At 49.4% G+C, this 27,988-nt stretch overlaps 1 protein-coding gene across 4 annotated transcripts in view; it reads right to left on the reverse strand.

The window, feature by feature from the left end:
* Positions 1–686: 686 nt before the first annotated feature.
* The window catches only part of SUSD6 (sushi domain containing 6), an 85,124-nt gene continuing 57,822 nt past the window's right edge, over positions 687–27,988 (reverse strand). For all 4 annotated transcript variants that reach the window (XM_074365332.1, XM_045522156.2, XM_010962314.3 and 1 more), the window contains exons 3-6: positions 11,224–11,421; positions 10,115–10,253; positions 6,510–6,937; positions 687–4,625 (exon numbers count right to left, since the gene is read on the reverse strand). In XM_074365332.1, the coding sequence (XP_074221433.1) occupies positions 4,600–4,625; positions 6,510–6,937; positions 10,115–10,253; positions 11,224–11,421 (791 nt within the window). In that variant the 3' untranslated portion in view covers positions 687–4,599. The remainder of the gene's footprint in view (positions 4,626–6,509; positions 6,938–10,114; positions 10,254–11,223; positions 11,422–27,988) is intronic.

Raw genomic sequence — 27,988 nt, forward strand, 5'->3', positions numbered from 1 at the left:
AAAATGCAGAGCTTACTAGGTCATACTATTACTTAAAACTGGTAAGGCACTTCCTATGGCCCTGATGAAGTCAGACCTCCCAGCTTTGCTGGCTAGGGCCTCCTACAATCTGGCCTCTGCCCACCTCCCTGGGCCCTTCCTGAGCCACTCTGCCTCAGCTCTGCCTGCAGCAGCCTTAGACTCCCTTCAGTTTCTCACACTGAATGTGCTTTTCTGCTGCCTTCCCACCCACACATACATCACATCCTGCCCCTCAGCCGCACTGTTCCAATCCTTCACATCTCAGCTCATGCGGCATGTCGTCCAAAAGGTGTTTCTGACTGCCCCCCAGTGTAACTTCCCTGATCGTAACCATCACTGCCCACTACTGTAACCGTCCACCTTCCTGGGTTATCAGAGGTTCCACGCAGGACTCAGTCTTGCTCACTGCTGAATTCCACTAAATCCCAGCTTGAGCAGTGGTTGGTACACTGAGAGAACTAAAAAAAGAAAAGTGATAAATTTCCACTTATGTTTGTGGTCTCTTTTTTACACCACAGACCACTTCCGCGTCCTGTCTCCTCTCGCCAGGCCCCTCTCCCCCCCGAGCCAGTGCTCTGCCTTCATGAGCTCCTGCCCACGTGGCTCTTTTTGATCTGGGGTTTCTGCAAACACCTTCTGGAAGGATCACATCTCTCACAACCGCCTTCATAAGAACTTTTTATTATTATTATTTAGAAATGCAGTTATATACATAGAACAATTAAAATTAAATTAAACTTTGTACAAATATTAAAATACTATCTTCACACCCACCGCAATGTACAGGATACCAAAAAAATATATATATAAAATAAAATAAAGCAAACCCAAACTGAGTGACATCCTGCAGAGTCAATGATGCATATGTCATTTTCAACCATCGCAAAGGATTCCATAGTGGTGCGGTAAGAAGCCAGGGCAGGACGTGGTGCGCTACCACGCAACCCTTGTCCCTCTCTCCTCCCTGTTTGGCAATCTGAGTGCTTTGCCCCCTGCGCTCCCCCGACCCTGCCCCCCGCTGCCAAGCAGAGGGCTCAACCTTGGGGTTCAAAATTCTACTAGATTTTCAACTGCAGATTAAGAGGAGTTGCTTGCCAGGAAAGTTGAACCTGCCTTTCCCTCTCCAGGGAACCAGCTACTTTACCACTCAGTCCACACACCTGCGGAACAAAATCCTCTCTGAGCCCCTCACTGGACACCAGTAACAACAGGACCTATGCTGAGAGCCAGGAGCCCCAGCAGGCTCCAAGAGAGATGCTCCCAGGCCCTGTCCTCAGCAAGCACATCTGGAATTAAGCTGTAAAGCCTGTGTCCCTTCTCTCTTGGGCCCTTTATTCTCAAGGAAGGGGGAAAAACTGGGCAAGGACCTAGAAACGTTTGCAGCATATTCCACTCTCTATGTAAGGGTGTCCCCGGAAATGGAAGTGGCGCTGTGTGGGAAGCAGTGGTTTGGGAGCTCCGTGGAAATCAGGAGGGGAAAGGCCTAGGACAACGGCCTCCTGTGCCACCACTAACTTAGCAGGAAAAGTATACCCTTGTCTCGCCGTCCAGCTTCTCCACAGACTTTTACATCTGGGGGAGGGGAGAGGAGGACAGGATGAATGGGGATGACAACATTAGTTAAGTTCTGTCTGCAAATGGAGTGTTAGTAGGATGTACATGGAAATGCCTTATATAATCAAAAGAACTCACAAAGTGGCCAGGACTCGGCCCATTTCCCGGTTCACACCCAGTGAAGTGGGAACACAGCACATAAAATTCAGAAATGGCAAAAGATAGAGCCTACCTGCTGAACTAAGGCATTGAAAGGGATGGAAATTTTAACTAACTTTCACCTGGCCCTTGAAAGTCATTGGAATGTGACTGCAAACTGCCAGGCTATAAAACCTGCATTGAATCAGCTCATGTGTGCAAAGAAAAAAAAAAAAACCCTTTTAAAAGTCCTTTGGTGCTGACTGTTCTCCTGGACAAGCTCTCTGCGGGACTCCGCTTGAGGTGAGCCCGGGAGGCCAGGCTGCGGGCGGGTTTTCCCACATGCTCCAGCCCCTCTGGCGGCCTCCTTCCCAACTGGTGCCCCAACACCACCTTGTCTCTCAGCGGGGCCCACCCCAAGGCAGCTGTGGAGTTCCTAATCCTTTCCCAGCGACAAAGCCCAGACTGCAGGAAGAGCAGCACACTGCTGATGCCTACGGACCTGCTTTGGGGAAAAGAGAACTGCGGGAACCGTCACACTGCCAGCAGCAGCGCGAGGCTGCCGCTGCACCCACGGCCGCCGCTGCACCCACGGCCCAGGGCCTCCGGGAGGGTGGGCCCATCGAAGCCAGGGAACCGGGGGCGAGGGGCAAAGCGCCTCATTTCTCTCCTTTCTACCAGGCAGGCAAGTCTGGGCTTGTGATCCAGAAGGTGGGCAAGGTGGAAGGCAGCTTCAGAAGGCAGGCTTTCCATTTTTTCAAGGGCCATGCCAATCACCTCTGTGGCTAGATAAACCCAGAACAAAAAGTGCAATCTCTTGGGGGGAAAACCCAGAGTAATTATATTAAAAAGGGTAAGATCTCCCATTTAAAAAAATATTCTAGACTAGAATTCCGCTTTTGGAAGATTGGGAAGTGAAAGCTGCAGGCTCAGCAGTGAGATTTTGATGTGTCCCTCCCCCATCCCCACCCCCAACCTGTCCCTCTTTTTGGAGATAGACAAGGGCACCCTGCTAGCGGAGCAGAGCCAGTGTGAGGTGAAGCAGCTGGGGTCATGGGGACATGCCCTCCAGACGGGCCCAGTGCTGGCGGCCGTATCTCCGGAGGCCAAGGACGGCCCCTGCTCCGTCCCATCTCCCTAGGAGACTTCCGCGCCCTCGTCCTGGCACCTTGGCCAACCTTTTCTGTACTGATGCACGCGGGCCAGGGCTCCTGGGTGGGGAGGAGAGAGCCGCCTGGCAGGCTCGGCCCTTACCTGAGAGGAAGGAAGACTGGACAGGCGGCAAGAGGCCGGGGATGAGCGGGGAGTAAAGTGCGTGTGTAAGAGCGGAGGCAGGAGGCCAAGAGAAGGCCGCTCACTCCCTCGTCTCTGAGCCTGGAACTACCCTGTTAGGTCAGGAACTGAAAACATCCTGGGCTCTTAATTATTTTCACCACCCCAAACAGAGGCTCAGGAGGTGCAGAGGTGCAGAGCTTCGAAAACAAAGACAAGCACTCCTGGATGCCACATCTTTAGGGGAGGGGGCGGCTCGGCTGAGCTCTGCCGCCCCAGCCCGGTCAGCACTGGATACGTGGCTGGAGGAGCATCTGGAGCGCAGAACCCACCAGGGCCTTCGACATCAGGGCCCCGGAGCCAGGCTGCTTCCAAACTGTCCCTACCAGCAAGGTGGGGGTGCGAGCGGACTGTCTCTCAGGCCAAGCAGGGGAGAGGAGGGGCGGGGGCAGGGCAGCAGAGGAGAAGCAGCAGCGCAGCGAGCAGAGCGGCGGCAGGAGCTTCCGGGGCACAGGAACTAAGGCACGTGACTGCGGTGAGGAGGACCCTCAGGACCCAGGCTGGCGCTGCCGGCAGCTGCCTGGGCACTCGGTATGTGCCTTTCAGGCTCCCTTCCAACACCACAAGCCCAGAATGGGGCAACTGGCCCCAACTGCCAGGGAGCAGGCAGGCATTCCCTGGCATCTCAGCAACTCTCTTATCCCAGAGGTGATTCGCCTCAGGCCCCTGGGCAGGAAGGAAGCTGGAGCTGCCCAGGATCAGACCCAGGAGGCAGCACACAACTTCCCCTTATGCTCCAGGGAAACAGAAAAAACCCAGGCCAGGGAGGCTGGATGCTGGAATAGGAAGTGAGAACTTGCATATTAGGAAGACAATCATTATCAGCCGCCTTCCTTCCCTCCCTCGGGATCTTCCAGTTGCTTCTCGGAAACTCAACAGGGCCAGGAGACGGCACTTCTGAGCCAGACAGTTGGGTGCTGGGACGGCTTTGGCATGATTTTCCATAGCCTCCATCCTCGGCCAAGGCAATGTACCACCGGTGTCGACAAGGGCAGGCCCAGGGAGCCACACTCTTGCCCCAGTTCGAGCCACTGCTCCTGCTAAGGACAGCGGTGTCAGCCCTCAAAGGAAACAGGCCAGACCCAGGCCCGGCCCCCTGGGTGGCAGGGGGCAGCAGTGCAGCCACAAAGGTTTTTAGGACAGCAACAAGCCTGCCTGAAGGAAGCTGGACGCGGTGGGAGGAAGGCACAAGTAAACACAGCGGCTCTCAGGCCCACGTGGGCTGGTGGGGCTGCCACCACAGAGCTGGCTGGAGGGAACCCCGAGGGCTCAGGGGAAGGAAGGGTTCAATCCAGCACATTCAGATCTGTCCCCGACACAGATGGGAAGGCTAGGCCAGGCAAAAATCCAGCTCCTCCAGCTGTCCAGCAGGCAGATGGAGAGAATCTTCCTTGAGTTTCCAGCGAGGTGGGCCTGCAGGCCCTCGGAGATATGGAGATACACAGATACACAGGTGGCAGCCCAGGTGTCCAGGGAGGGCGGCTGGAGGACACGGTGCTCAAATCCACAGGGAGAGGGAAGAAGGGCAGAGAGGAGAGAAGCCAGTGGCAGCCCTCACGCTTCTTTCAGCAGTGGGATATCTGCAGGCAGAGAAGGAAGGGAAGTGTGGGTGTCTCTGCAGTACACTGGACCCCATCGCAGGGGGCCCCAGGTTTAAGGACATAAAATGCCCCACTCAGACACTTCTAGGTTGTCTGAATCCCTCACCTCTTTTCTAGGCCTTCCTGTCTCGGGTCTCCCTCTGCTCTGTGACAAAATCTGAATATTCGGTCTGGCATTCAAACCCCTCATGTTCCTACCACCTTGAACCCTCTTCTCTGTTCTAACTCTGCTGCTTTAGTTGCTTCTCTTTCTATCCTTAATCTCACCCTATGACGCTACTGAGCACTGGTAAGTCTCACCTCCTCCTTAAAGCCATCGTCCAGCTGACACTGAGTAAATCACTCCCCTCTCTGGGTCTGTCTTCTCACATGTCAAGCGGGTTAGACTGACACCTTAAGGTCCTGATTTCCTTTGGTCCCGTCAGCCCAGACAGCTCAGGCCTGGCCTGCAATGACTGGTAACCTGTGTTTCTAGGGTTCTACACCCCTCATCCTGACATGGACCCTATCATTCAGAAGCCCCACCTTCCCAAATGACAATCCATGCAGGCAAAGAATGTGTTTCAAATTTCTTTCCATCAACCCTAAAACTTAATCCAGCCCCTGGCACAAGATGGGCTCTGGAAAATGCTTGTTCAATACATGGAACAAAGCAAGGGAGCAAGGAGGGGAAGGAAAAAGAGCTGGCACCATTCTGGCTCCTAAGGAAGGACAAGGGCTGAGGTTTGTGTCAATATGTGCAGGCACAATATACAGCTGGCTGCCCACAGGCGCAATGGCTTCTACCTTTAAACCCGGGTCAGCTATTTAACAGCCACTTCCTAGCTCTATATCCCACCAAGAAAAAAGGAGGCACGCTGCTGATAATCAGGGAAACCCTAAACCTGACCTGCATTTAAGACTTTCTAACTTCTCTGCTTTCAGATATTCTAAACCTTAAGACAGTAACTGTGTCCAGACTCCCAGGAAGCAGAAAGTTTGCTCTAAGGCTCTTTTAGGAAGGTTGGTAAGTACAGAAGTCCTTACCTTCTGAAGGGAAACATCTAGGTTTAGTCTGCATCCTGAACGACACTGGGATGTTATGTGAAGATATTTCCTAAAGTGACAGAACCAATCCTAATGTTCAACTCTCCAGGCTCTGGTTAAGGCAGAGGTGACAGGAGGTACCATTTCATTCTGTGGCTGATTTGCCACAAGGGCCTGGAGTCACCTGGGAGGCAGCAAGGCACCATGGGGTGATAATGCAGGCTTGGGAGCAGATCCATCTGGCTTCAAATCCCAGCTCAGCCACTCCCATGGGCAAGTGACTTAGCCTCTCTGAGGCTCAGCTTCCTCGTCTGTAAAATGGGGCTACTACCCACTTCTCAGGATCACTGTGAGGTATGACTGATGTAGTGCAAGAAGACCAACTAGCACAGGAGCTGGCACACTAGTGTTTAAAATGAAGTGGCTGTATGCTCTGGAAGAGACAGGCTCCAGTTTTCTCTGTAATATGACCTCACACCTCCTTGTCATTCCAGTCTTTTCAGGAACATAAAAATTACAACAAGAGGACAGCCCCCACTCCCACCTCCAACCAGCTGTCTACCCTTTGATTTAGCATAGCCCCGAGGCCATGAATAGCTTCTTGGAGACTCCAAACCCATCAAAATTCACAGACAACAGTGAAAAGTCTCCATATACAGAGCCCAAAGCCCTACCTGGAGCTCTGAGGGTAAAATCCTATTTTGTAGGATAATCCCCCGGGTATTACCTTTCTTTGCCCCTGAATATACCAATTATTAGAGAGGCTCACAGTCCTTCCTCACTCCCCGCAAGGACCCCAAGCAGATAATAAACACAGGATCAGCACAGACCACCTACCATCCGTGTAGTCCTCCGATGTGAGGGATAAAAGGCTCTGAATGTCACTGTTCTCTGAATCAGGGGCTTCTTTGTGTGCCACTCGGCTGCTCCCTGAGCCGGCCACCCAGGAAGAGGTGGCTGCCTGATGCACCATCACAGTCTCTGAGCCCCGAGAGCCCCAGGCTTCACACAGTCCAGACTGGCCCGGGGCCTCCTCCTCTCCACCTGCAGTGGAGCATGCCCCCTGGTCCTGCAGCTGCTGCTCCCTTGGCCCGTTCCTCCCACTGGGCCCAGACCCTTCTGCCAGCACAATCTGTACTCGGGGGTCAGCGGGCGGCACGCAGTGACCGGAGCTGCCGTACACAGCCTCCTCGTACGATGGAAGTGCAACCTGGACTCCGTCCACCATGATGGAGACCTGGTCCCCAGAGACACCCTGGTCACGCCTGCATCCGTAGGTGGGAATGGCAAAGGGAAATGACAAAGTGAGAATCAGAACAAACACACAAGTAGATACCACAGTACTAACAGCACCAACTATTTCTGAACACTCACTATGTGCCGAGCAGCGCATGAAGTGCTTTACACAGTGTCGTCCCACTAAATCCTCACCTGAGTCCTTTCAGGCAGAGATTCACCCAGAATGCAGATCAGGCTCAGAGAAATAATAAACTAAGTTGCCCAGTCACAGAGCTGGTAAGGGAGAAAGGCAGGATGTGAATCCATTCCACTTGCTTCCAGAGATGGTGTTCTTAACCCCTGGGTTCACAGGTACCCAGCCCTCTGGTCCCGTGCAAAACCTAGGAACCTCGAGATGGAGAAATGAAGCCGTTCATCCAGCACAGCGCCGACAGGAACGTGAGAGAATGATGGCTGCACACACCTGTGAACACACTGCTGCCTGCACCCTTCAGGGCCTACCCTGCATGGTGTGTTAATTACAGCTCCATAAAGCTGTCTTTAAAAAAGGAAAAGGAAAAGCAGCACTGTGGTCTTGAAATGGACACTGGACTCAAAAACTGAAGAATTTTGTTTTTTGGACTCAGCTACTTTGCTTGCCTTTTATTTATCTATTTTTAACTTTGTGAACTTAAATTTATATATGATTATAACAAAAATATTAGAAAACACATAGAAGAATGTACAGCTGATTTACCCCAAAGGTAACACTGGTGCATAATCCCTGCCTCAGTCAAGAAACAGAACACGGCCGGCACCCTCGACACCCTGGACTTCCTGTTTCCTCACCACCAAGAGTGACTGCTACCCCAGCTTTCATGAAAATCACTCCCCTGACTTTTACTTTAATAATTTTACTGCCTAAACATGAATCCCTCAACACCAGTTTAGTTTTGCATATTTCTGATCTTTATATGAATGGGATAGACAATGTGTGTGTGTGTGTGTGTGTGTGTGTGTGTGTGTGTATACACATATGTGTGTCTGGCTTCGCATTTTACTCAACATTATGTTTGTGGGATTTATTCATGCAAACACTTTTTCTGGATCTCTTTTATACATGCACCTTTTTTTCTAAACCATTTTGAAAGTAAGTTTTTTCTTGCTAAAACGACAGTAGATATTAGCACACACCTCCCAAGAACCTCCTCTCCTATGTAACTACAACAGTATTCCATCCGGAAGTAACACTGGTGTAATACTGTAATACAAGTGTTCCCAACTCCCTGAAATAAGTCTCCTTCAGCTGCTGTCTGGTTTGTCTTCACCCAGGACCCAGTTATGGATCATGCATTGCTTTTAGCTGTCCTGTCTCTTTCATCTCCTTTAATCTAGAACAGTCTAGTGTTGTTTTCCTTCACGACACTGCATTTTAAATCAAGTCTGGAACAGCTGTCTCCTAGAATGTCCCTTGATCTGGGCCAGTGTAATTGTATCCCTGGGATTAGAGTCAGGTCAGTCTGCCTAGATCCCTGAACACCACAGCATCGTCCGTGATGTAGTGTCCTCTTCTGTGCGCCAGACCAGGAGACACACTAGGTCTATGGCTGGACCATATTATTATTGCTAGACTGTTTTATGCGCTGTAAGTTTCCTCATCTGTACTTGCACATAAAAATCTGTGCTACCTACTTCAAATGGCTTACAAATAGTGAGGATGACAGAAGTGGCACTCATAAAAGTGCTAGAGGTTTCTGGAAGGAAGGGAAACTTTGATGGCAGGGTGGCATCAAAAGCAGGGTGCATTTTGGCATGTGCTTAACTTGTGTTATTCAAAACAAATTTTTTTGTTAAAAATGTAATAATACATGTACAAAATTTAAACAGGCTCTATGATGGAAACCAAATCTCCCTTCCACTCAAGTCATGCAAAATCAGTTACCTTTAACACACTGACTAGTTGACTATAAGGAGAAAATACTCCTTAACCTGGACGAAGTGATGAGTAGATTAGCTTGACTTGATGGGGAAATAGCCAATTCTTTCAAATAAACAGTCCCTTCCAAATCCTCTTCATTCTACTAATTGTTTAATGACTTTTAAAAATAGCTGCTAAATAAAACAAAATAAAAAGAAGAAAACCACACATGCAGTGCACAGAGATGCAGCTCAGCCTGGCCCCCTGTCTGTGCATTCCAAGCCAGGAGCATTTTGCTTAAAGCAGTTTAGTCTGTTCCTCTGTGCCTGTGAGTGAGGACAGTGACTGAGGAGGGGCCGTGAGTGAATGTGAACTGTCCTCAGAGGGAACCAGGAGGTGCCAGGACAACCCAAGCAAGGGGAGGCCACGTCAGCCTGGGGTCCCTGAGGGACCCACTCAGGGCCAGCTCCCCACCACTGGCTACCCCCATCCCCAACCTCACCTACCCAAACTGGGATGCTTTGTGGCTAATGCACAGCCCTGGAAAAGGGAAAATGACAAAGGCAGGGAAGAAAACCACATCCTCAGTTTCTGGTATGGTAGGCACAGTGCAGTGGCTGCCAATACTAGCTGCACAATATTAGAACCATCTGGGGAACTTTCTAAAAAACACTAATGCCAGGCTCCCACTCCAAACCAAATAAATCATAACGTCTTGGGATGGAGGCCCAGGTGTTAATGTTTGTTTTAACTCCTGGCAGGTGCCTCATGTGCATCCAGGAGTGGGGACCAGGGAGACAGGGCAGTGGCCTGCAAACACCAGCCTGCATCAGAATCACCTGGAGGGCTTATGAAACCATGGTGCTAGGCCTTAGCCCCAGAGTTTCTCATTCTGTCAGTCTGAGGTGGGGCCTGAAAATATGCATTCCTAACAAGTTACCAGGTGATGCTGATACTGCTGGAACCATACTGTGAGAACCACTGAGGGAGGGGAAGTAACATGGCTCCAGAGTTGGACAGATGGGGGTTTAAATCTCAGCTCTGTCAATATCTAGAGGCATGACCTTGAGTGAATGACTGGACCTCCCTGAGCCTCCCTTTCCTAATCTGCAATGATCCTGTGAGGATTAAGATAATGTATGCACAGCAAAAGCACAGTGCCAGGCACATGCAGAAGTTTAACACGTGGCAGGGCCCTCCCTCTTCCTGAGCCACACAGACCAGCAGGGGCTGGCAGGCCCACCCTCTGCCAGTCAGAGGCCAGCCCCTCGCAGAGGCACCTGCCGCCCACCACCGCCGGGCTCACCTGCTGTGATGGAAAGACTTCAGCTTTGGCTGCAGCAGCACAAACAGCACCACGAGGAGGAGAATGAGTGCCACAGAGCTGGCAGTGGAAGCCACGATGGACAGCGTGGGGACCCCGAGTGACGTGTGGGCATCTTTGTCTGTGGAAACAAACCATCATCAGAAGTGTTTTGTGCCCAAACACGTGGACTGTGAACCTCACAGCTGACCTTGCCAAGGGCCCCTACAGGGTGTCATGCAGGGACATGCCACGTACATGCCACGTTTTCCACGTCATGGTGCAGAGCGGCTTTTACATTGTTTCTGAATCTAAAATTCCCTTCACTCTGGACCTTGAGGACCATCTAACACCTAAATGCACTTACCCCTAGAGAGCTTACCTTTATAAACTCCTTCTGATCCTGTTCTCAGTAGCAGGTTGGAGGACATCAACCCTTTAAGTGCACACACCATTCCACCATGTGAAGTCCCGCCCAAGCTTTTCCCCATGTGGTAGGAAAACTGGTAAGAACTAGGCGGTAATAACCCCCTGTTCTAAGATCCTGTAGCTTTCAGTGCAAATCTCAGGCCGGTCCCCACGCTTCTCTGGGGTGTCACGGTCTTAAAGCTCGAGTGAAAAGCACAAGGATGGCTTTGTGACACACACTTTCCTATAGGCAGCTGGGTTTCCTGTCATGCATGACAGGATGGGGGAGAGGTCTTCTGTCCAGCTGGACTGTAGCTCCATAACAAAACAGTCCATTCCCATTCAAGGAAAAAGAATATAAAAGAGACACTACAGAAGGTGCTCGCTTTGTGCTCAAGAGTTGGCAGAACAGGGTCAAAGGTCACCAGCACTTGTTTAGGCAAACAAGAGATCTGGAGCATCAAAGGGACCTTACACAGCACAGCAGATGCCTCAGTGGCTCAGCTGAAACGCAGCGGGACACGCACCAGCAACCCAAATGCCTTTCACTAAGATGTGAAATCCCAAAGGAAGGGAGGCTGCAGGGCATCCGAGGGGCTACACTGCCCCACAGCACAGGTGCTCCAGGGGGAGCGGGTGCCACTTCCGGGAGTTAAAAGAAAGCAGAAGCCCAGCAGCATCCCCTTCTCATCTGCCATACTGACCCTCGTTGAGACGACAGCTGATGTCCATGGCTGGTTTCCACTCGCCATTCTTACACGTCAGGTATTTGTAATCACCCTTCAACATGTAGCCTTCAGCACACAGGTACTCGATGACGCTGCCGGAGTACAGGGGGTCTCTGCAGGGCCGGGGGTGGCAGACGTAGCCACCATTCTCTGGCTCCGGGGGCAGGGAACACACTGCAAAGACAGAGGGAGAGCAGTGGTACCATGGTGAGGCTTTCCAGCAGGAGTCCTGTCAGTGACAGAGAAGGGCATTTCTGAAGGCCTCAGCAGGAAACACGAGGAGCAAAGAGCCAGCCCTTGGGAAAGGCTGCTGGCCAAAGTCTGGAAATTCAGGTTGCCAATGACGGAGGGAGGCGCCCTGGCAACAGGGCAAGCTTGGCTGCCTGTGACACTTCCCCTTGCCCTCCCCACCACGCCTTAAGGGAGCTGCGTCCATCGCTGAATGGTGGACCCTGGCAGAGCCGACCTTACGGGGATCTAGCACGTAATACGGTTTTAATAAAGCCCTCTGAATACACAATGAATCAGGAATACACAATGAATCAGAGCGAAAGGTGGTAAAACACTGATAACCTGCGCAGGGGAAATGTTAGCCTTGTTTCCAATATCAATGCCAGAAAGGACTCCTTCATATAATAAAAATGTACCTCGTTGGCCTTTCCTGGGAGGCTTCCTTGGCCCCCCCGGCACCACCCATTTCCTGCCTAGAGTGGTCAGCGGCACCCCTCCTCTCTATCCCACAGTAAATCCTACACTTTTCATTCAGGTAGGATTGTGCAGTTTTTTTTTTAACTGAAGTATAGTTGATTTACAATGCTGTGTTAGTTTCAGGTATACAGTGTAGTGATTCAATTATACGTATACATTTTTTCATTATAGCTTATTACAAGCTATTGAATATAGCTCCCTGTGCTATACAGTAGGTCCTTGTTGTGTATCTGTTACATATACAGTAGTCTGTATCTGCAGGACTGTTTACTTTTAAAAGCACCTTCACCTCCTATCTTATTTATTTGTTCTGACAACCCTATGAGGTAGTTATTCTGACTCCCCTTTGAAGATGAGGTCACTGGTCCACAAAAGTTAAACGATGCTTAGCCAAGTGTAAAGCAGAGTCAAGAGCAGGCCTGGAAGCAAAGCCAGGTCTTTTGATTCTGAAACCTGTGCTCTTCCCACCACCACACCCTGCTTCCACACCAGGAGGGAGCAGGCCTTTAAGGAGTGTGCATATCAAGGCTACTGCCCCTTCACGCAGGTCAGCCAGGGAGACCGTAAGCAGCACCCAAGCGGGAACTCTGGTGTAGATAAGCTGCAGTAATTGATCAGAGGGCTGGAAGGCCTGCGCAGCCTACGGAGAAGGGCGGCCTCTGACTCCAAGGTCTCCCCTTCTGAGCCTGGACAGACACCGCAGAACTGAGTCTCCAGGCAGTGGATTGTGGGGTGTGCCTAGCAAAACAGGAGGGGACGGTGAGGACACTAAGGGATTGTTTGGAAGGCTGGGCTTGGGGAGAAGACATGCTGGCAGGTGGCTAGGCACCCACAACCTCCAACTTCCCAAAAGCCTTGCTAATGCAAGAAAGATGAAAGCCTCCAAAGGAATTGGATTTTGCTGACAAATACCCTGTCTCCATGCTGACGATCACAGGGACATGAGTATGAGAATGAGAACTGTTGGGTTTCTTTTTTTCACCTCCTCTAACAGACTAAGAGTGTCTGAGATAAGGTGCTTTCCCTTCACAGGACGCCCACCACCCTCTCACCGAATACCACTTCCCTTCAACCTACAAACTGAAGCAAGCTGACTGCCAGCCAGGCTGCAGGGTGGATACCAAGTTGAAAAAGAGACAATGGGTCCCCGTCCTCGGGTTGCTTATCACTGAGATCAGGAGGAAACATTCCATTTTTAAAGAGCTATTAAAAAGCTGGGATCCAGAGAAGTCTGGGCAGCTTCTCTGAAATAAGTAGATGAGCCAAACTAGCCGCCTCCGTCCCCTCTAGCGACACACGTTCTCCAGACTCCTCCCAAGCCACCCACCTTGCCCGAAGTCTTGAACAGGAGGGAGATACAGGCATCACACCCCTTCTGGTGCCTCTTTAAACTCTGGCCAAGTAGTTCAAAGAGCTGGCCAGCTGGATTTCCAATGAAACCTCAGCACACTGCTTTACCCTTCACATCTTCCCTCTTTTGTTCAGGGTGACAAGCCTGCCATAGATCCCCCTGGCTCTCCTTGGACTGTGTCTGATTGGTTCATTTCCTTGGCATAATGAATACTGAGTAACTGGGGCAGCTCCTGAAAGCAGGCAGGACCCACTCACTTGGGTCCAGTCTGCTGGAAAACAGTCCCAAGGGAAGGGCTGCTGATTCTAAAGTCACTCCTGCTCTTCTGAGTACTTCTGCTCATAAAGCCCACATCTACACAAAATTTCTGAGCAGGGTCCCTGAACATCATCTGGCACTCATTTTGTAAGTGCAAAGAGTGAAGTCCACAAGAAGTGACTTACAATTCAATTTCATCTCAACTAATACTTACTGATCACTGTGTAGGGGACATTGCGCTATGCTCTGAAAAAGGATAAAAAGATAAGCACTTCAGGTACCTGTAGCCACAGATTTAATCTAATACATGTCAACGAATGGGATTAGTGCCACAGAGAGGGAGCTCAGAGCAGGAGAGATCAACCTCGTGGGGGGAGGCTAGGAAAGGCTCCTGGAGGAAGCAGCATTTCCAGCGGGGCTTGATGAAAGGTGGTGGTGGTTTGAAGCTAATGCACCAAAGTAGGAGAGGGCAGGTTAGGTCCAGAGAACATCAAGTAGCCCAGCTTAAACTTGGATGCATAAGATAATTCAGCTAATAATAATAATAATAATAATAAAGTATGTCAACAGTAGAGGAACCCTAGCAGGGTGAAATAAACTGGACAAAAGTTCTTTTGTCTATAAGGATCATACAAAGGAAATAAACTAGAGAACCTCAAGTTCAGCAGCACAAAGGGACTGCCCTACATCCAAGGAAGAAGTAAGGAGGCCTTAGAAAGAAAAGTCAAAAAAAGGCAAGGTCATTTTAAGACACCAAGAACATTAGGAAATAACATGGCCCTTTCACCCAATCAAAGAGCAGAGTGGGAGAGCCTTGGCAAAGGGCAGGTGTTTGAGAGGACCCTATCAGTGACGCCTGGGGTTAACAGGAAAGGGAAGAACATGAGGAAGAGAAAATAAATCATTCAGTGGCTTCCAGAAGCCACTGTTCTGGGCAGGAGGCTGACTTAATCTGCACATCGGCTGCATGCTCTGACAACCCCAGGTCCACAGACGGAGTCTCAAGCTCTGTTCTGAGCCCCAAGAAGACGATGAACTCATCTGATTTGGCAAAGCTGCATAATTTTAAAGAGAAGGAGAAAGCCAGAAGACAAATTTTACAGAAAAAAATCAATTAAGTCTCCTTCCTTAGTTTCATTCTCTGCTTTCCATCATCTCTTAAGCCACTTAGGCCTCCAGTAAGCACAGGAAGCAGCAAGGTAATTCTTCAGGGGGCCAGCAGGGCGCCTGGCACACAGCAGTCACCAAGTGAGACCGACCAGCTGGGATGGTGCAGGTAGAGAAGCAGTGATCTGGCTGATACTTCTGCCTCAGAGTTCCTGCCCTAAAACCGTTAGCAGAAGCCAACAGGAACCCCCCATCCACCCTTCTAAAGTGCATTTTGCTTTTCTCATTCTGGGGACTAGACTTTTAGGAGGAAGGGGCAAATTAAAGAAAACAAACTTTCACAAGATTCCATAACAAGCAAATCACAACAAGCTCCAGGAAAGGCCCAGGGGTCAAAGTGTTCAGTTTAACAGACTGAACAAATACTTGAGCCCCTTAAAAACAAGGTATAGGGAGCAGGGAGTGTAGAGATCAGCAGAAGGGGAAGCAGACATGCAAATCCCTAGTGTATTTTAAAAGACTCAGTAAGAAAGGTTTCTGTCTGCTGTCAGTTATCAAGAAAACACTTGTCCCAAACACAGTGACCGAGGGTTTAAGAAATCTGTGCCAGTGTTCACTCACAGATTTGAAATGATGTCATTTTACACTAAACCAGGGCAGTAGCATTTAGAACACAACTGGGCACAGAGAAATCGGTGCTTAATGAAGGTGCTGAAAGAAAGGATGGTCAGAGAAAAGCTCTCCCGGGAATTCAATGGAAAAGGAAGTGGTTCCCCCCAAACCCACCACACCAACACAGAAGCTGTAATCACCAGGGACACAAGTGAGGCAGTATCATACATGTCCCTATGTGGTTGTAACTCCAGCAAACAATTAGAATGTGCCTCTCCACATAAGATGCTCTAGGGGGGCCAGAAAAGTACACATGACAGGACCATGCCCTCAAAAACGCTTACAATCTAGATAGACACGCACACAGCCAACTCTAATGTAAATGAAAAAAGGAAGTGTTCAAAAGTGAGATCCTCTATTAGCCTGGGGTGTCCTAGGCAGGGACATGTTTCCTACTCATCCGAGAACTGCTGGCAACCAGAGGAAGCTGAGAGCCCGGGCAAAGAGAAACAGGATCAAAAGAATACAAAGGGGAGGAAGGAATGGATGGAAAGCACATATCCAGCACAACACGGTCCAACAGAAACATAATGTGGCCAGGTTTTCTGTAGCCACGTTAAAAAAGTAAAACCAGCCAAATTAATTTTAATAATGTATTTTATTTAACCAATGTATGCAAAACACATTTTGATATCTCAACATGTAATCAATATAAAGATTTATTAATGAGATACTTTCTATTCTTTTCTGCATAGTAAGTCTACACTTCCAGCACATCTCAGGTCAGACTATCCGCATTTCAAGTTTTCAGTAGTCACCTGGGGCTAGTGGCCATTGTACTGGGCAGCAAAGACGCTTGATGGAGAAGAGTCTGTGTCTGAGAGTCAGAGGAGGAGTCTGAAAACACTGGAAAGGGCTCAGAACTGCACGACTGGGCGTGACAGCAGATGTGGAAAGAAGAAACCATGAGCCCTGGGGGGTGGCGGGGAGGGGGGTCCCTGCAGGCAGTTTTTTAAAGCACTGTTTGTGTTCTGGTTCTTAAAAGCCTTTCTTGATATATGAAGGTCCAATTTCTAGTTCTAGCCCTCAGTGGTTTGTTAAGGAGCAGAGAGAGCCAGAGAAAAAGCAAAGTGAAAACAGAAGGAAAAAAAAAAGGCATTCGAATGTGCAGATTTCTTTTTGGACACAAGACAAGGAAAATAATAATTACTGCAAACAGCGTCATTACATGTGCCAGGCACTCTTCTGAGCTCTCTCTTTACATGAAACAGGTAACTATATTTTCTGCATTTTATAGATGAGAATGAGCTGAGTAATTTGCCCCAAATCACACAGTTGTCAGTGAGTCCACAGGCACTCTGGCTTCTCAGGTGCAGGGTTGAGCACCAAGCCAAGGAGCTGAGGAGGGCAGGACACCAGGTTCTGTTCTGCGGCTCATCCGCAGATGCACCAGGCCTGGGACTTTTGGAACATCTAGCTACTCCATATGTGAAAGGAAAGTCATCCTACAGTGCGAACTCACTAGTCCAAAGGGGAGGTGCTTCTCTTCAAGAAAGCCTCCCAAGAAAGTTGGGACTGGGCATTCCAGACAAACGCAAGGAGGGTGGGGTATCACATCTGACTACCGTCTAAGGGATTCTTCTGAAGCCTCCTTTAGAAATCTCAGTAATAACATTTCCTCTTTATTGACCATCTACTATGTGCCAAATTCTAGTCTAAGCACTTTACTTGTTTAACACATTTAAGCTTCACAAAAAACCCTGTAAGAAACAGAATATTATAACATTATACAGATGAACAAATTGAGTGAGAGAAGTTAAGAAACTTGCTCAAGGTCACCAAGAGGGTAAGAGGGAGAGTCTGGACTTGAACCAAGGAAGACTGGTTTCCCATTCCACGGCAGCTTCTCCTCCCACACCCACATTTTGGAAAGGGAGGCACAGGCAGGGGAGCCCAGTGACAAAGACAATCTGGGTACCGCCTGTGGACACTGGTCTCTCTGGGCCTCAGTTTCAGTACATGAAGGCACTGAACAGGATGACCTCTGAGGTCTCTTGTGACATTTGTAGATTTGTGTATATTTGGGTAGATGACTGGCCTCACCACCTTCTGAAATTCCTTCATAAAAGTCCTATGGCCACTGTGGTTTTGAACTGAGCACAGGGAGAAGCTTAAGAAGTGCCCTGTCTGTGCAGAAGCTCCTGCACCCATCACCAAGGCAGATTCCTACCTCAAGCACATGGTGGGAGCAGAGAATGAGGCAGGTGTTCAATTGCTCAAGAGATATTCCGGGGCAGCTCTGTCCATGGCTTTCCCTGGCTTTCTGCCTTCCTGACCCCTGACTCAAATAGTCAAAAGTTTAAAACAGGCTGTAGCGGGAGGGAAGAGATGATTTCTCATGCCATTTGCAACCTTCCTCTCCTCTAGGACAAACCTTCCCAGCAGTCAGACAGGAAGCCCATTGTCCAGCCAAGATCCCTTTTCTCATGAGAACTTCCCACACGCCGGGGGGAGGGCCACCCTGCAGTAGCTCAAGCCTTCCCCAGGGTGTGGGGCTGGAGCTGGGGGTGGGAGGGACAGCGGAAGAAGCCACCACGGCTTACACCCTACAGCACCTCTAAGGCCACCCCTCCTCCTCCCAAGAGAGGCCCAGCCCAAGTCCAGCCTGGGGAGACTAGCAGCTCATAAGTAGGTCTGGCTTCAGAGCCTGTCCCTCTTGTTTTAAGCCTGGGTCCCTCACTTCCTCGACCTCACAGGAGAGCAGACATGCCAGCCAGCAGCTTCAGAGCCAACAAGACAGAAGAACATTTTCTTTACTGAACCCCGCCCCAAACATGAAAACTCTTGTCACCTGGAAGCAGCCATCAAAGTCCCTAGTCATTCCGAAAGAAGTGCTCTCTCTCTTCTGCCTGGAAACCTTGACCTGAAAGGACACGGGCTCAGCTGGAACCCCACCCATCTTTCAAGATTCTGTTCCAAGGTGGCGTGCTCCAGGAAACCGGCCTAAATAGAACTGCCAGGGAGACTCAGGCAGCACAGGGTAGAGCTGAGCAGCACGGGCCAACACTGAGAGCACTGAGGTGGGTGCTGCTCTGACAGTCCCCCCTGTGTGGGCTGGGGCAGATCTTCCCACTCCTCAGTTCCCTCATCCGTAAAATGGGGGAACGAAGGCCTCTACCTCACAAGGCGTGCTGCACAGACCCATCACAAATACGCAGCTAAAGTACCTGGTAATGGGTCTGTCACACACTAAGTGTTCAATAACAGCAGCTTTATTACTTCTCCTCCGTTTCCATAACATCTTCACGTCTCTCTACAAAACATCACCATACTGTTGTCTCTGCAACTATTTCCTCACGGGTCAGTCCTTCCCTAACCTCTCCACCCACCCACCCGATCTGTAGGCCAAGCATTTGTTCTGCTCATTCTTGCCTCCCCACATCTTGGCATACAATCTGGCAGAGAGTAGATCCTTAGCAGAAAAATGACTTGACTTGCAAAATTTTGCCCACATTTCAAGGCAGTCTTGTTTTTAAATGCAAAGGGTCACATGGCGTGGTTTCTGATTTGAGATGAGTCAAGAACAGACAACAGCAAACAGCCTTCCTCTGCATGGTACAGCTCGCGTTCTCTAACTGGCACCTACCCATGGAGGTGCACTCCTGACTGAACAGGATCAGGGCTAAGAGGGGTCAGAGCATGCCCTGGGGTGTCAGATGGATGAATCTAAGTTTGACCCAGCAGACCACTTTGCAACCTTGTCAACGGCTTGAACTCCTCTGAGCCTTACTCTTCAACAGCCAATACCAGCCTCCAAGAAGTGTTTGAGACAATGGATACAACTGTGAACCTGAAAGTGTCTTGCACCACGCCTGGCACATACCAGGCACTGACACATTTTTCACATCCCAAACGAAATTCTTACCTCTAATACCTAGAATGGGGTTGGGCCAAAGACTCTGGCAAAGGAAAGAAAAAGGACTGCTTCAGAAATGTCTGGATATTTAGAGCAGGGACAGGCAGAGAACAGAGCAAGATGAGCACTTTGGAGGGGTCCTGCTTTGCTCCCCTCCTTGCTCCAGCTCAGTAATATGCCAGTCTCTTTCCCCACTTCCCTTTTCAGAAGAGCCCGGGTTGCTCTTGGCTGGCAAGGGGCCTCCATCTGGCCTGTTACCCCTTTACCTCCTCTTGTTCCTGCAGCTTGGGCACTCAGGGGAACATGCTGCCAGCTGGAGCTGCACCCCCACCGCACCCTGCACCACATGACTGCTAGGAGGACAGACAGGAGGACAACACTCCTTCATCCTCCTGCTCCAGGCCTGAGCCACGCGATATCTAAAGCCCCCAAATAGTGCAGTGCCCTACAGAGCAGTGCCCACAACTGTCCACCACCCCTACCTCCAGGATGGTGGGCTGCCAGTAGACCCAGGGAGCCAGGCCATTCCATATGCATTAACAAATGATACTATGTTCCCTTGAGAGTGGTAGTTAAGGGTTAAAGGGTTAAGAGAAAGCAGATGTTTATTTTTCCTCATCAGCAACAGCTTCCCGGGTCTCACCTCCTTTATCCTATCATCTCACGAAGTTGCACATGTGTCTGCTCTTGCCCTCAGAATGCCCCACCTCGAGGAGGGTGCAGGCTGGTTCTCTGGAGGAAGACTCCGGTCAGTCGCTTAAGGCACTGTACAACCTCAGAAGGGTAACTGATGAGTCAGTGATAATTAACTTAGAAGTCTATCTTGGAGTTTAAAATAGGGTTGGACTCTTGAGTACAAAGCTCAGAGTTGTGGTTTCATTTTCAATTCTACCATCTAATGGAAATGCCTTATACGAAGTCCAGTGCCAGACACACACTGTAGGCCTTCAAGAAACACAAATTCAAATTTAAAACAAATTTAAACATCTCTGTTGTCCAACAGGGTAGAAGCGATAAACAGAATTAACACATATCACCAGTCACTACGCTGGACTTTAAAGTGGCCATCCTATTCAACTCTCCCGCTCTATGAGGAAGGTGGTGTAACAGTTAGTTCAGATAAAGGAAATGAGACTGAACAATTCAGAAATGGCTTGAGATTACACAGCTACCCAGCAGTAGAGTCTGGATTCAAACTCTGGCTTGCCTTTCTCTATATTACAGGGAAGCTCCCTGACTACAGATGCCAGTGGAAAAATATCCCCCAAGACCTACAAAAGTATAGCGTGGGGGTGGGGTCCGTCTGACAGAAGTTGCAGTAATTCCTGTTTGGAGAAGAATGTGGACTGGTGAGTTTACTTGAGCCTAGAGGACTCAGCTCATATCTCAAGTGGGGCCTCATTTTTCCAGAGAAGTGGGGAAAAAGGCAAGACAGTTTCCTTCACTAATCTCTGAGCACTGCAAACAATGGAGCTATTTAAGGAGCACAGATCCTAAAGCTTCAAGTGGGAGAGGGTTAAGGGGCATTTTCAGCTGGGAACACAAGCCTTCCTCCCAAGAGGGATATGTGAAAGGAAGGCTGCCACTCAATGCTGGACAGGGATGCGAGCTAGAATCCGACAGGGGCTGCCGTGCTGCCAGCTGCCCGGAAGACTCAGGGTCACTGGGGCATCTCTGCCAAGTACCACCAGTGAGTCAGGCAGCATTTCCCTCATGGCAGGTGCTCAACAGGCCACCGCAACTTCTGAGGCCTACGTAACTGCAACAGATGAAAGGAAGCAATCGGTAAACTCCAGCCACAGACAGTGGGAAAAACCAGCTGAGGTGGCAGAAATCAGCTGGGGTGATGGTCCCAAACCAGCAACCACCACAGTTCTTTGAAAAACACTCACCAGTAATTGAGGGGTAAAGGCCCGAATGATCTCTTCTGAAGAAAGGATGTGACTGGGCCTCCTTGTGACAAGGCGCAAATAAGAGACCACGAGCTAAGGCAGGCCATGAAGTGAGCCCCGCACATTCTGTGTTGGCTTGTGTCAAGCCTGACCCTACTCCAAGACTAGGAGAGATAAAAGGGAAAAGAAAAGGTTTTTTTGTTTGTTTGCAGGGTGTGGTGGGGGTGGGCATGGGGAGTAAAGCGGCTGGGGCTAGGGACTTGCCGTACCCACTCTGAACAAGTGTAAGGCTCCCTGTGACACAGGGGCAGGTGGAGTCAGATGTCACAGTATCCACTCATCTGGAGAGCCCTCCTCCTCTGTCCAGCAGGGAATGGGATTCTCTTCTTCAAACACTTCCTCTGTATCACCCTGTCTCACAAGGCCACCCCAGGAAAAGGGAGTTTGACACGCCTTCTTGGTCTCCTCTGCCCCTCAGACAAGGGGGACTCAGCATCGTGGGCTATCCTCAGCTGAGCAAGGACAGAGAGGAGTCAAATCTGCCCGGAAGCTTTTTTTTGCTTCCCTATTTTCAACTTAGGTGTCTTCCTAAAGTTCTGGACCAGCTGGAGCCAGAGTACTCCAAGCAGATCAGTTTCCTCCTCCCAGGTAGCAGGGAAGACAGGAAAGCCTCTCACCTCCTGTGAATCCACTCAAACCAGCTGTGAAGTCCAAAGCAGGGCTCCCAGCCCTCAAGGTACTTTCTCACAAGTCTGGGACTTGCCTCCCCTTTGATTTTCGCCTGAGTATTTACCAGCCTGGCTCTGACATACTGCTGAGACTCCTTGATCATTAAACAGAGTGACCTCAAAACCAATGAATGAAGCTTCAGGGCTTGAGTCTCAACCATGCTTTTATTTGCCACACTGAGGACCACACTCCAGCCACCTCCCCTGGGCTCTCTTGGTCTTTGGACCCCTGACCTTGGCAAGCCACTTCTGACTGGCCAATCAAGATTCCTGGTCAGATGTTGCCTGTGGCAGCATCACCCATTCTTCACGTCAGTAGATAAACGTGTCAAAATGTCACATGGGTGAACAGAAAATATCCTTTAATCTTTTGCCTTCCAAAGAATAGGTTTAATTACTTTCACCCTGAAGAGAACTAAAAAACATTTACAAGTGTTGATTCTTATTCTCTCTGGATTTCACTTTCCTAATAGGAATGCCTTCACTAGTGTAACAAATAAATATCGATAGATGAGCACCTACCAGTCCGTCAGGCTAGAAATTCAAGAGCAAGTTAATACTTGGTTCTATCCCAGAGGAGACATCAGACTCACTGGGGAAATAGATATAGTAACATCTACTCTGTTTATCTCCCAGAGTTCACGTAAGGATTACACTGATCCATTCATTCTTTCGACAAGTTTTTACTAGGCACCAAAGCACTGCAGCAGGGAACAGGGGAAGGTGGGTGGGAGCTGCTGTCTAGTGAATAACCACAATAGACATGTGTTAGAAATCAATGTGGGCTGCAAGAGGAGGTGCCGACGAAGGGTTAATCCAAGGAGTAAGAGATCAGAAAGGAAGAAAGAAATGGCATTAGAACTCCAGCATCAGGGGGAAACAGGACTGTGACCACTGGGTGAAAGATGGTGACTATGGGATAAAATGGTGACTATGGGACCGTGCCTGGGATGAAGGAAAGCGGGAAGACCATGCGAAGGGCAGATGCGGGCATGGGCAAAGGCAGAGAAGCAAGAAGAGGTGGTATGTGTACGGAAAGCAGCAAATGATTCCAGGTTTAGCAGCAGGGAGCTGGAAATGCAGAAAATCACGCTGGTGCCAGAGCAGGGAGGGCCCTGAATATAAGGCTAAGGAATGAAAATATCCTGGGTTCCTCTTCCATAAAATGAGATTTTTAAGGACACTTCCAGTCCTAAAATGCAAAGTCATGTTACTAATAATAAAATGAAAGTCTGCTCTACAGTAGTTACTAATCCAGCTGAAGAAGACAGCCATCTAAATCTCCCTGCCTACTCTGGAAACTTTTTTAATGGAGTTGGGTGTGATGGTGTGGTGGAGTGGAGACAGGAGAAGAACAGAAGCGGAAACCATGTGTGTTTTCCAGTGCAGAGGCACCTTGCTTAAGTTTGCCTGGGGGTGGGGGCAGGAAAACCTGGAGGGACTTAGCTAAGAAAAGGAGTACAAAGACGTCTCGAGGTCAATTTCTTTTCCAGGGTTCCCTCACGTGGCAGCAGATGGCCTATCCCTGGAGGACTGGATCTAAGAAAGCAGCTGCTCCCAGGTCCTGGTCTAACAGCTGGGGCCACAGGACCTCTCGCACAAGCTGAATGCCAGAGATCAATGGGTTCCATTGTGCCTGCACACATAAGCTCTCGTGTCCAGGCTCATGCCCTATGCATAGGCCTGGAACAGAGGACTGGGAAAAATAACACCACACACTTTGAAAGACTGCACTTGCAAATTAATGGAAAGATACAGTATTATAAAGTCTAACTTCATTTAAATTACCTTGACTTTTCTAGGAAACTATTGAGATGCTAATTATTTGAGAGAGAAAGGACTTGTCCATGAGAGGGTTAAGGAGGGAGGGGCAGAGGGTCAGATCATAATCAGAGGAAACCCCTAACTGACTCTGACCCTCCTCGTCTTCCTGCTCAATACTCAGAGGAGTCTGGCTCCACCATGTCAACCAAAAAGCAGGCTAGATGTTTCATGTACTGGAAAAGGGGATAAAAATCCACAAAACGATGTGTGTGTACACAGAGGAGCGTAAGTGTATGATTACATAATTAGGCACATTAAAGTATTTATACTGCTGAGACTAAAAGCCCCTACTCAAAGGCATTCCACCAAAGTTGAAAGGGGAAAAAGAAAATAGAAAATAAAGCATCTAATTGCAATCTTCCACAAAGCCAGACATCCCCAGCTGGTGCCACAGCTGAATTCTCTTAATTAACATGTTGTAATGGCAAGTATGAAAGACACTGTATGCTTATCAAGTCCATGCTGTGGCCAGCCAGGCATGGGAGAAGGCTGCAACACTTATAATTAAAGAGATTTTACTCTTTCCATTATAATGATATTCTGGTATGGGATGTCGGTTATTTTTTCTTAAAAACTTAGTTGCTTAAAGTACACACATAATAAAACTCTGTATCCTCAAAGGTAGGGACTGAGACTGAAGTATATAAAAAGTTCACAGTCCAGGAGCTGGTTTATTTTTTGATGGTTGGTTTTCTCTTACCTCCCCGAACCTGGGGCTCTCCCTCTTAGAGAAGGCTAGCAGTGTTTGAGCAGTCTAGCCTTTTAAATAAATAAAGCCCACCTGACAGCTTAAAATCATAGCTTATATGTATCTAAATGAAAAAAATATGACAGAAGCTGGCAAATAAATGAGTACAATGCAGTTGGAAAGGCACTGATACACCAAGAGGGTGGGTTAATGTGGACTGTGTTCCAAAGGACAGACTCACAGTCCTGGAAGGGCCTTGCACACTTCAAAGAGACTTTTGTTTCTGCACAACTCTCAGTCACACCGGAACCTGGTTATAGATAGTCCACCCCCATGTCCCTGAAAAGAACCCCCGCAGTCAAGTAATACGTGTACGTACTATAAGGAAGTCAAACAAGAAAGCCAAACAAGATCGTAAAATGCCTAATTATACTCTGCCTTTTACACTCTTGGACAACATAATTTGGGCTTTTATCACACTGTTCTTTAACTGTGCTTTTTTCTCTTCACAGCTGAGAAGGGGTGTTGACTTACTGTCGGCGAGCGTTCAGCCGACACTGATTCCCTCCTTCTGGCATGCTCCCTGAGTTTCAAAATCTCTTCCTCAATTATATCAACTTTAGAAGAACTACCCTTCTTATAACTACCAGCAGCAATGTCACTTTCCCATTTTCAACTCATCCTTAGAGAATAAGCGTCCAACTCAAGGTACTGCCGCAGCACGCGTGGCTGCACGGGCGGAGTCGGGGCCGCGGCTCAGAGCCTGCTGCAGGCTGGCAGGCGGCCACACCTCAGACCCACCGCCCCAGAGGTTCTTTCTCAGCTGCTGCACAAAAGTCCAAATTCACTACCTAAAGGTGATCGGGTGTCGATTTACAATGTACCAGAGAACAGGCTGTTCCTAAAACAAATGTTTTAAAGCTGACAGCTCAGCACCACTTCAGAACCACCTCACAAGGTATCAAATCTGGATCCCTTGCCTCTCCCTCCCCTAGCCCCAAAGGCCTTGAATCATTCTGGTGAACCCAGAGAAAACAGATTCTTAGATAGGCCCAGGGACAAACAAGGAATGTGTCTAAGAATCACTGGCACTTAGCAACACACACCTGCATTTCACACAGAAGCTGTGAGTGCAGCCAGGGCTCAGGGGTCTGCATGGCACCAAGGGAAGTCAAGCTAGTCAGCACCTGCCACAGGCCTGTTACTCAGGATGACAGCTCATCCTGGGTTTCCCCAGCCTCTTTGCCGGGTTGCTGGAAAAGCCTTATCACACATACGATTGGGATCCTGAGTCTTCGCAGATGCCTCCAGCCAGACCTTGCAGTGGAATAACGTTAGCAGAACAACAGCTCCTTCCCCCACCAGGAACAACTCGGCCTACGGAAAACAGAATCCACGCGCCTCATATACTCCACGCAAGTGGGTGAGCAAGCCTCTGGGGCTGGTCTATCTGTACTCGCGGCCCTTGTGCAAAACCAAATGAAACCATACACACCAAGATGGCACAGAAGAGCAACAGATCCTGCCCTTTGGGCCTGCTGCTTTCTCTCCTACCCAACCCCCTCAGTCTTCCCAGCTAGCCTCGCCTCTCAGAGGGACAGAGAAAAACAAATGCAAAGACGACTGGTCCTCCTGCAAATGTGGGAAGGGCCACTGAAAGTCAAACCTTGTTTTAGGGACCAATGTGTTACTCAACTATAACAGTGATTACTCAGAATGGATTAGCAGTTTATCTACCAGCAATTCAGAGTATTCAAACAGGCTTCTTAATTTTCACAGAGGAAGAAAGCACCGGTCTTTAAAGGCAGTAACATGAGATAAAAGCCGAAGACTCAAGACTCCAGGCTAAGTGTCCTCCCCACCCTTCCCCGCCTCCTGCACAAGGGCCCCAAACCCCTCTGTGGAGAGAGCCAGGCCGGCAGCGGAGCCTCAGCCTGGCCTACCCTCCAGCCTGGAAACAGCTGGGATGATCCCCAAAGAGGAACTGCTCACTTCCCAGGGCTGCAAACTTGACGTCCGCCCTGGCCAAGCTGTGGATCTGCGTCCCAGAGTTTGGGGTGGGTCAGCTGGGAGTGGCAGGCTCGACCCAGGCCCAGCAGCTGGTATCAAAACTGTCATTCGTTTTCTGACTTAGGCAAACTGGGCAGTACCTCCCTTGGCAATCATTTGCTTTTCTTTCCTTCTACTGGAAATTAATAGATCTCACACTAAGTACAACATGTTCATGCTTGTTTGTCCTCACTGATACAACCTCTCAACAAAAATTCATTTTCTCAATTTCCATTTTTCACGAAGAGCAGCAATAGATAGTTTAAGAAGAACACTTGCTGACTGAGCCTCTTTGATTTTACTTATAACCCAAAATTACCCAAGTCCCTGATCTGAAACTGTTAAGGGGATGCAGGGCACAGGGGAAGGTAATGGTGCTCAGCATTGGCAAGGGTTTCAGAAACAGCACTCTTACTCCTGATTAGGCATGAGGTGACTCGTGTCACCTAGACCTGAGCAATAATCCCTGGCCAATCACATCCTAAAATGACCAGCTAGAGGGGTGGAAACTGGTGCTCCTTATGCCTGGCTCCACTGGGCCCACCAGGGTACACGACCTCCACACCAGGCCTGGTCAAAGAGTAATTCAGGCTGGCACCCAATAGCTGGGCCTACTCAGCCAGCATCAACATTATGGCTTGAGTTACTGTGCTCTGCCATGGGGAGCTGCAGAGGGCCAGAGGCCATAGGCACTGTAGGACCGTGCTCATCCAAGGCAAAAGAACCTTCTACCAGGCTGTCCTTCCCTCCCAGAACCCAACAGCACGACTTCCTTCCAAGAAACTGGGTGGAGCTCGGGCTTCTCCTACTGCCCCTCTGGAGGTACACACTAACCTACCCTGGTCAGTAAATCTTCCCCCAAATCACATTCTTCCTAATGACGCTCTCTTCTCAGAATCTACCTATTTCTTTCTAAAAGTCTAAATGTTTCTGCTGGATACACAAAGCTCTCCACAATTTGGTCTGTTCCACTTCTCCAACATTGAGCCCCACTAGACTATGCCCACTGGCCTCACCCACCCACGGTCATGGCCTCAGATCAGCCTTCTGGCTCTTCTCAGCTCCTTCTTCCCCTCTCAGTACCCTCCGCTTTCCCTCCAGCAACTCAAACCCTACCCCTATGCAAGGCCTGATCTCAGTGCTCTCTTCCACAGGCACTTCCTTCCTCTGAACTAAAGCGCCCATGGCTACACAATCTAGCACACAGCGACATACCATTTTATTGGTCGTTGCCACATGTGAGCTGGTCCTGCCTCTCCAGAATACCGTGAGCATCTCAAAAGAAAAGAGACCTCACCTTCACCAGCCTGGGCACACTGAAGGCACTGGACAAATACCTGACGGAGCCTGTGTCCACAAGGTCTGACACCTCTCACAACACGGACTGACTAAATGCTTAGAAAGACCCCAGCTCTTGCTTCTCAGGGAGTCTCTCCTCCCCACACCCCACTCCTGGACCCAGTCCTGGCAAACTTTGAGGCTTCTGCCTGCAGACAGCCCACATTCCAGCTTGCATCAAAGCATCAAACAAAGGATTTCACAACACCGCCCCCCCTTCAGGCTCTTCAAGGCTCTTCAAGGGCACCCTGTTTAAACAAGAGGTGTGGT

This window comes from Camelus bactrianus, chromosome 6 (genome assembly GCF_048773025.1).
Source record: "Camelus bactrianus isolate YW-2024 breed Bactrian camel chromosome 6, ASM4877302v1, whole genome shotgun sequence".
Classification (NCBI taxonomy): domain Eukaryota; kingdom Metazoa; phylum Chordata; class Mammalia; order Artiodactyla; family Camelidae; genus Camelus; species Camelus bactrianus.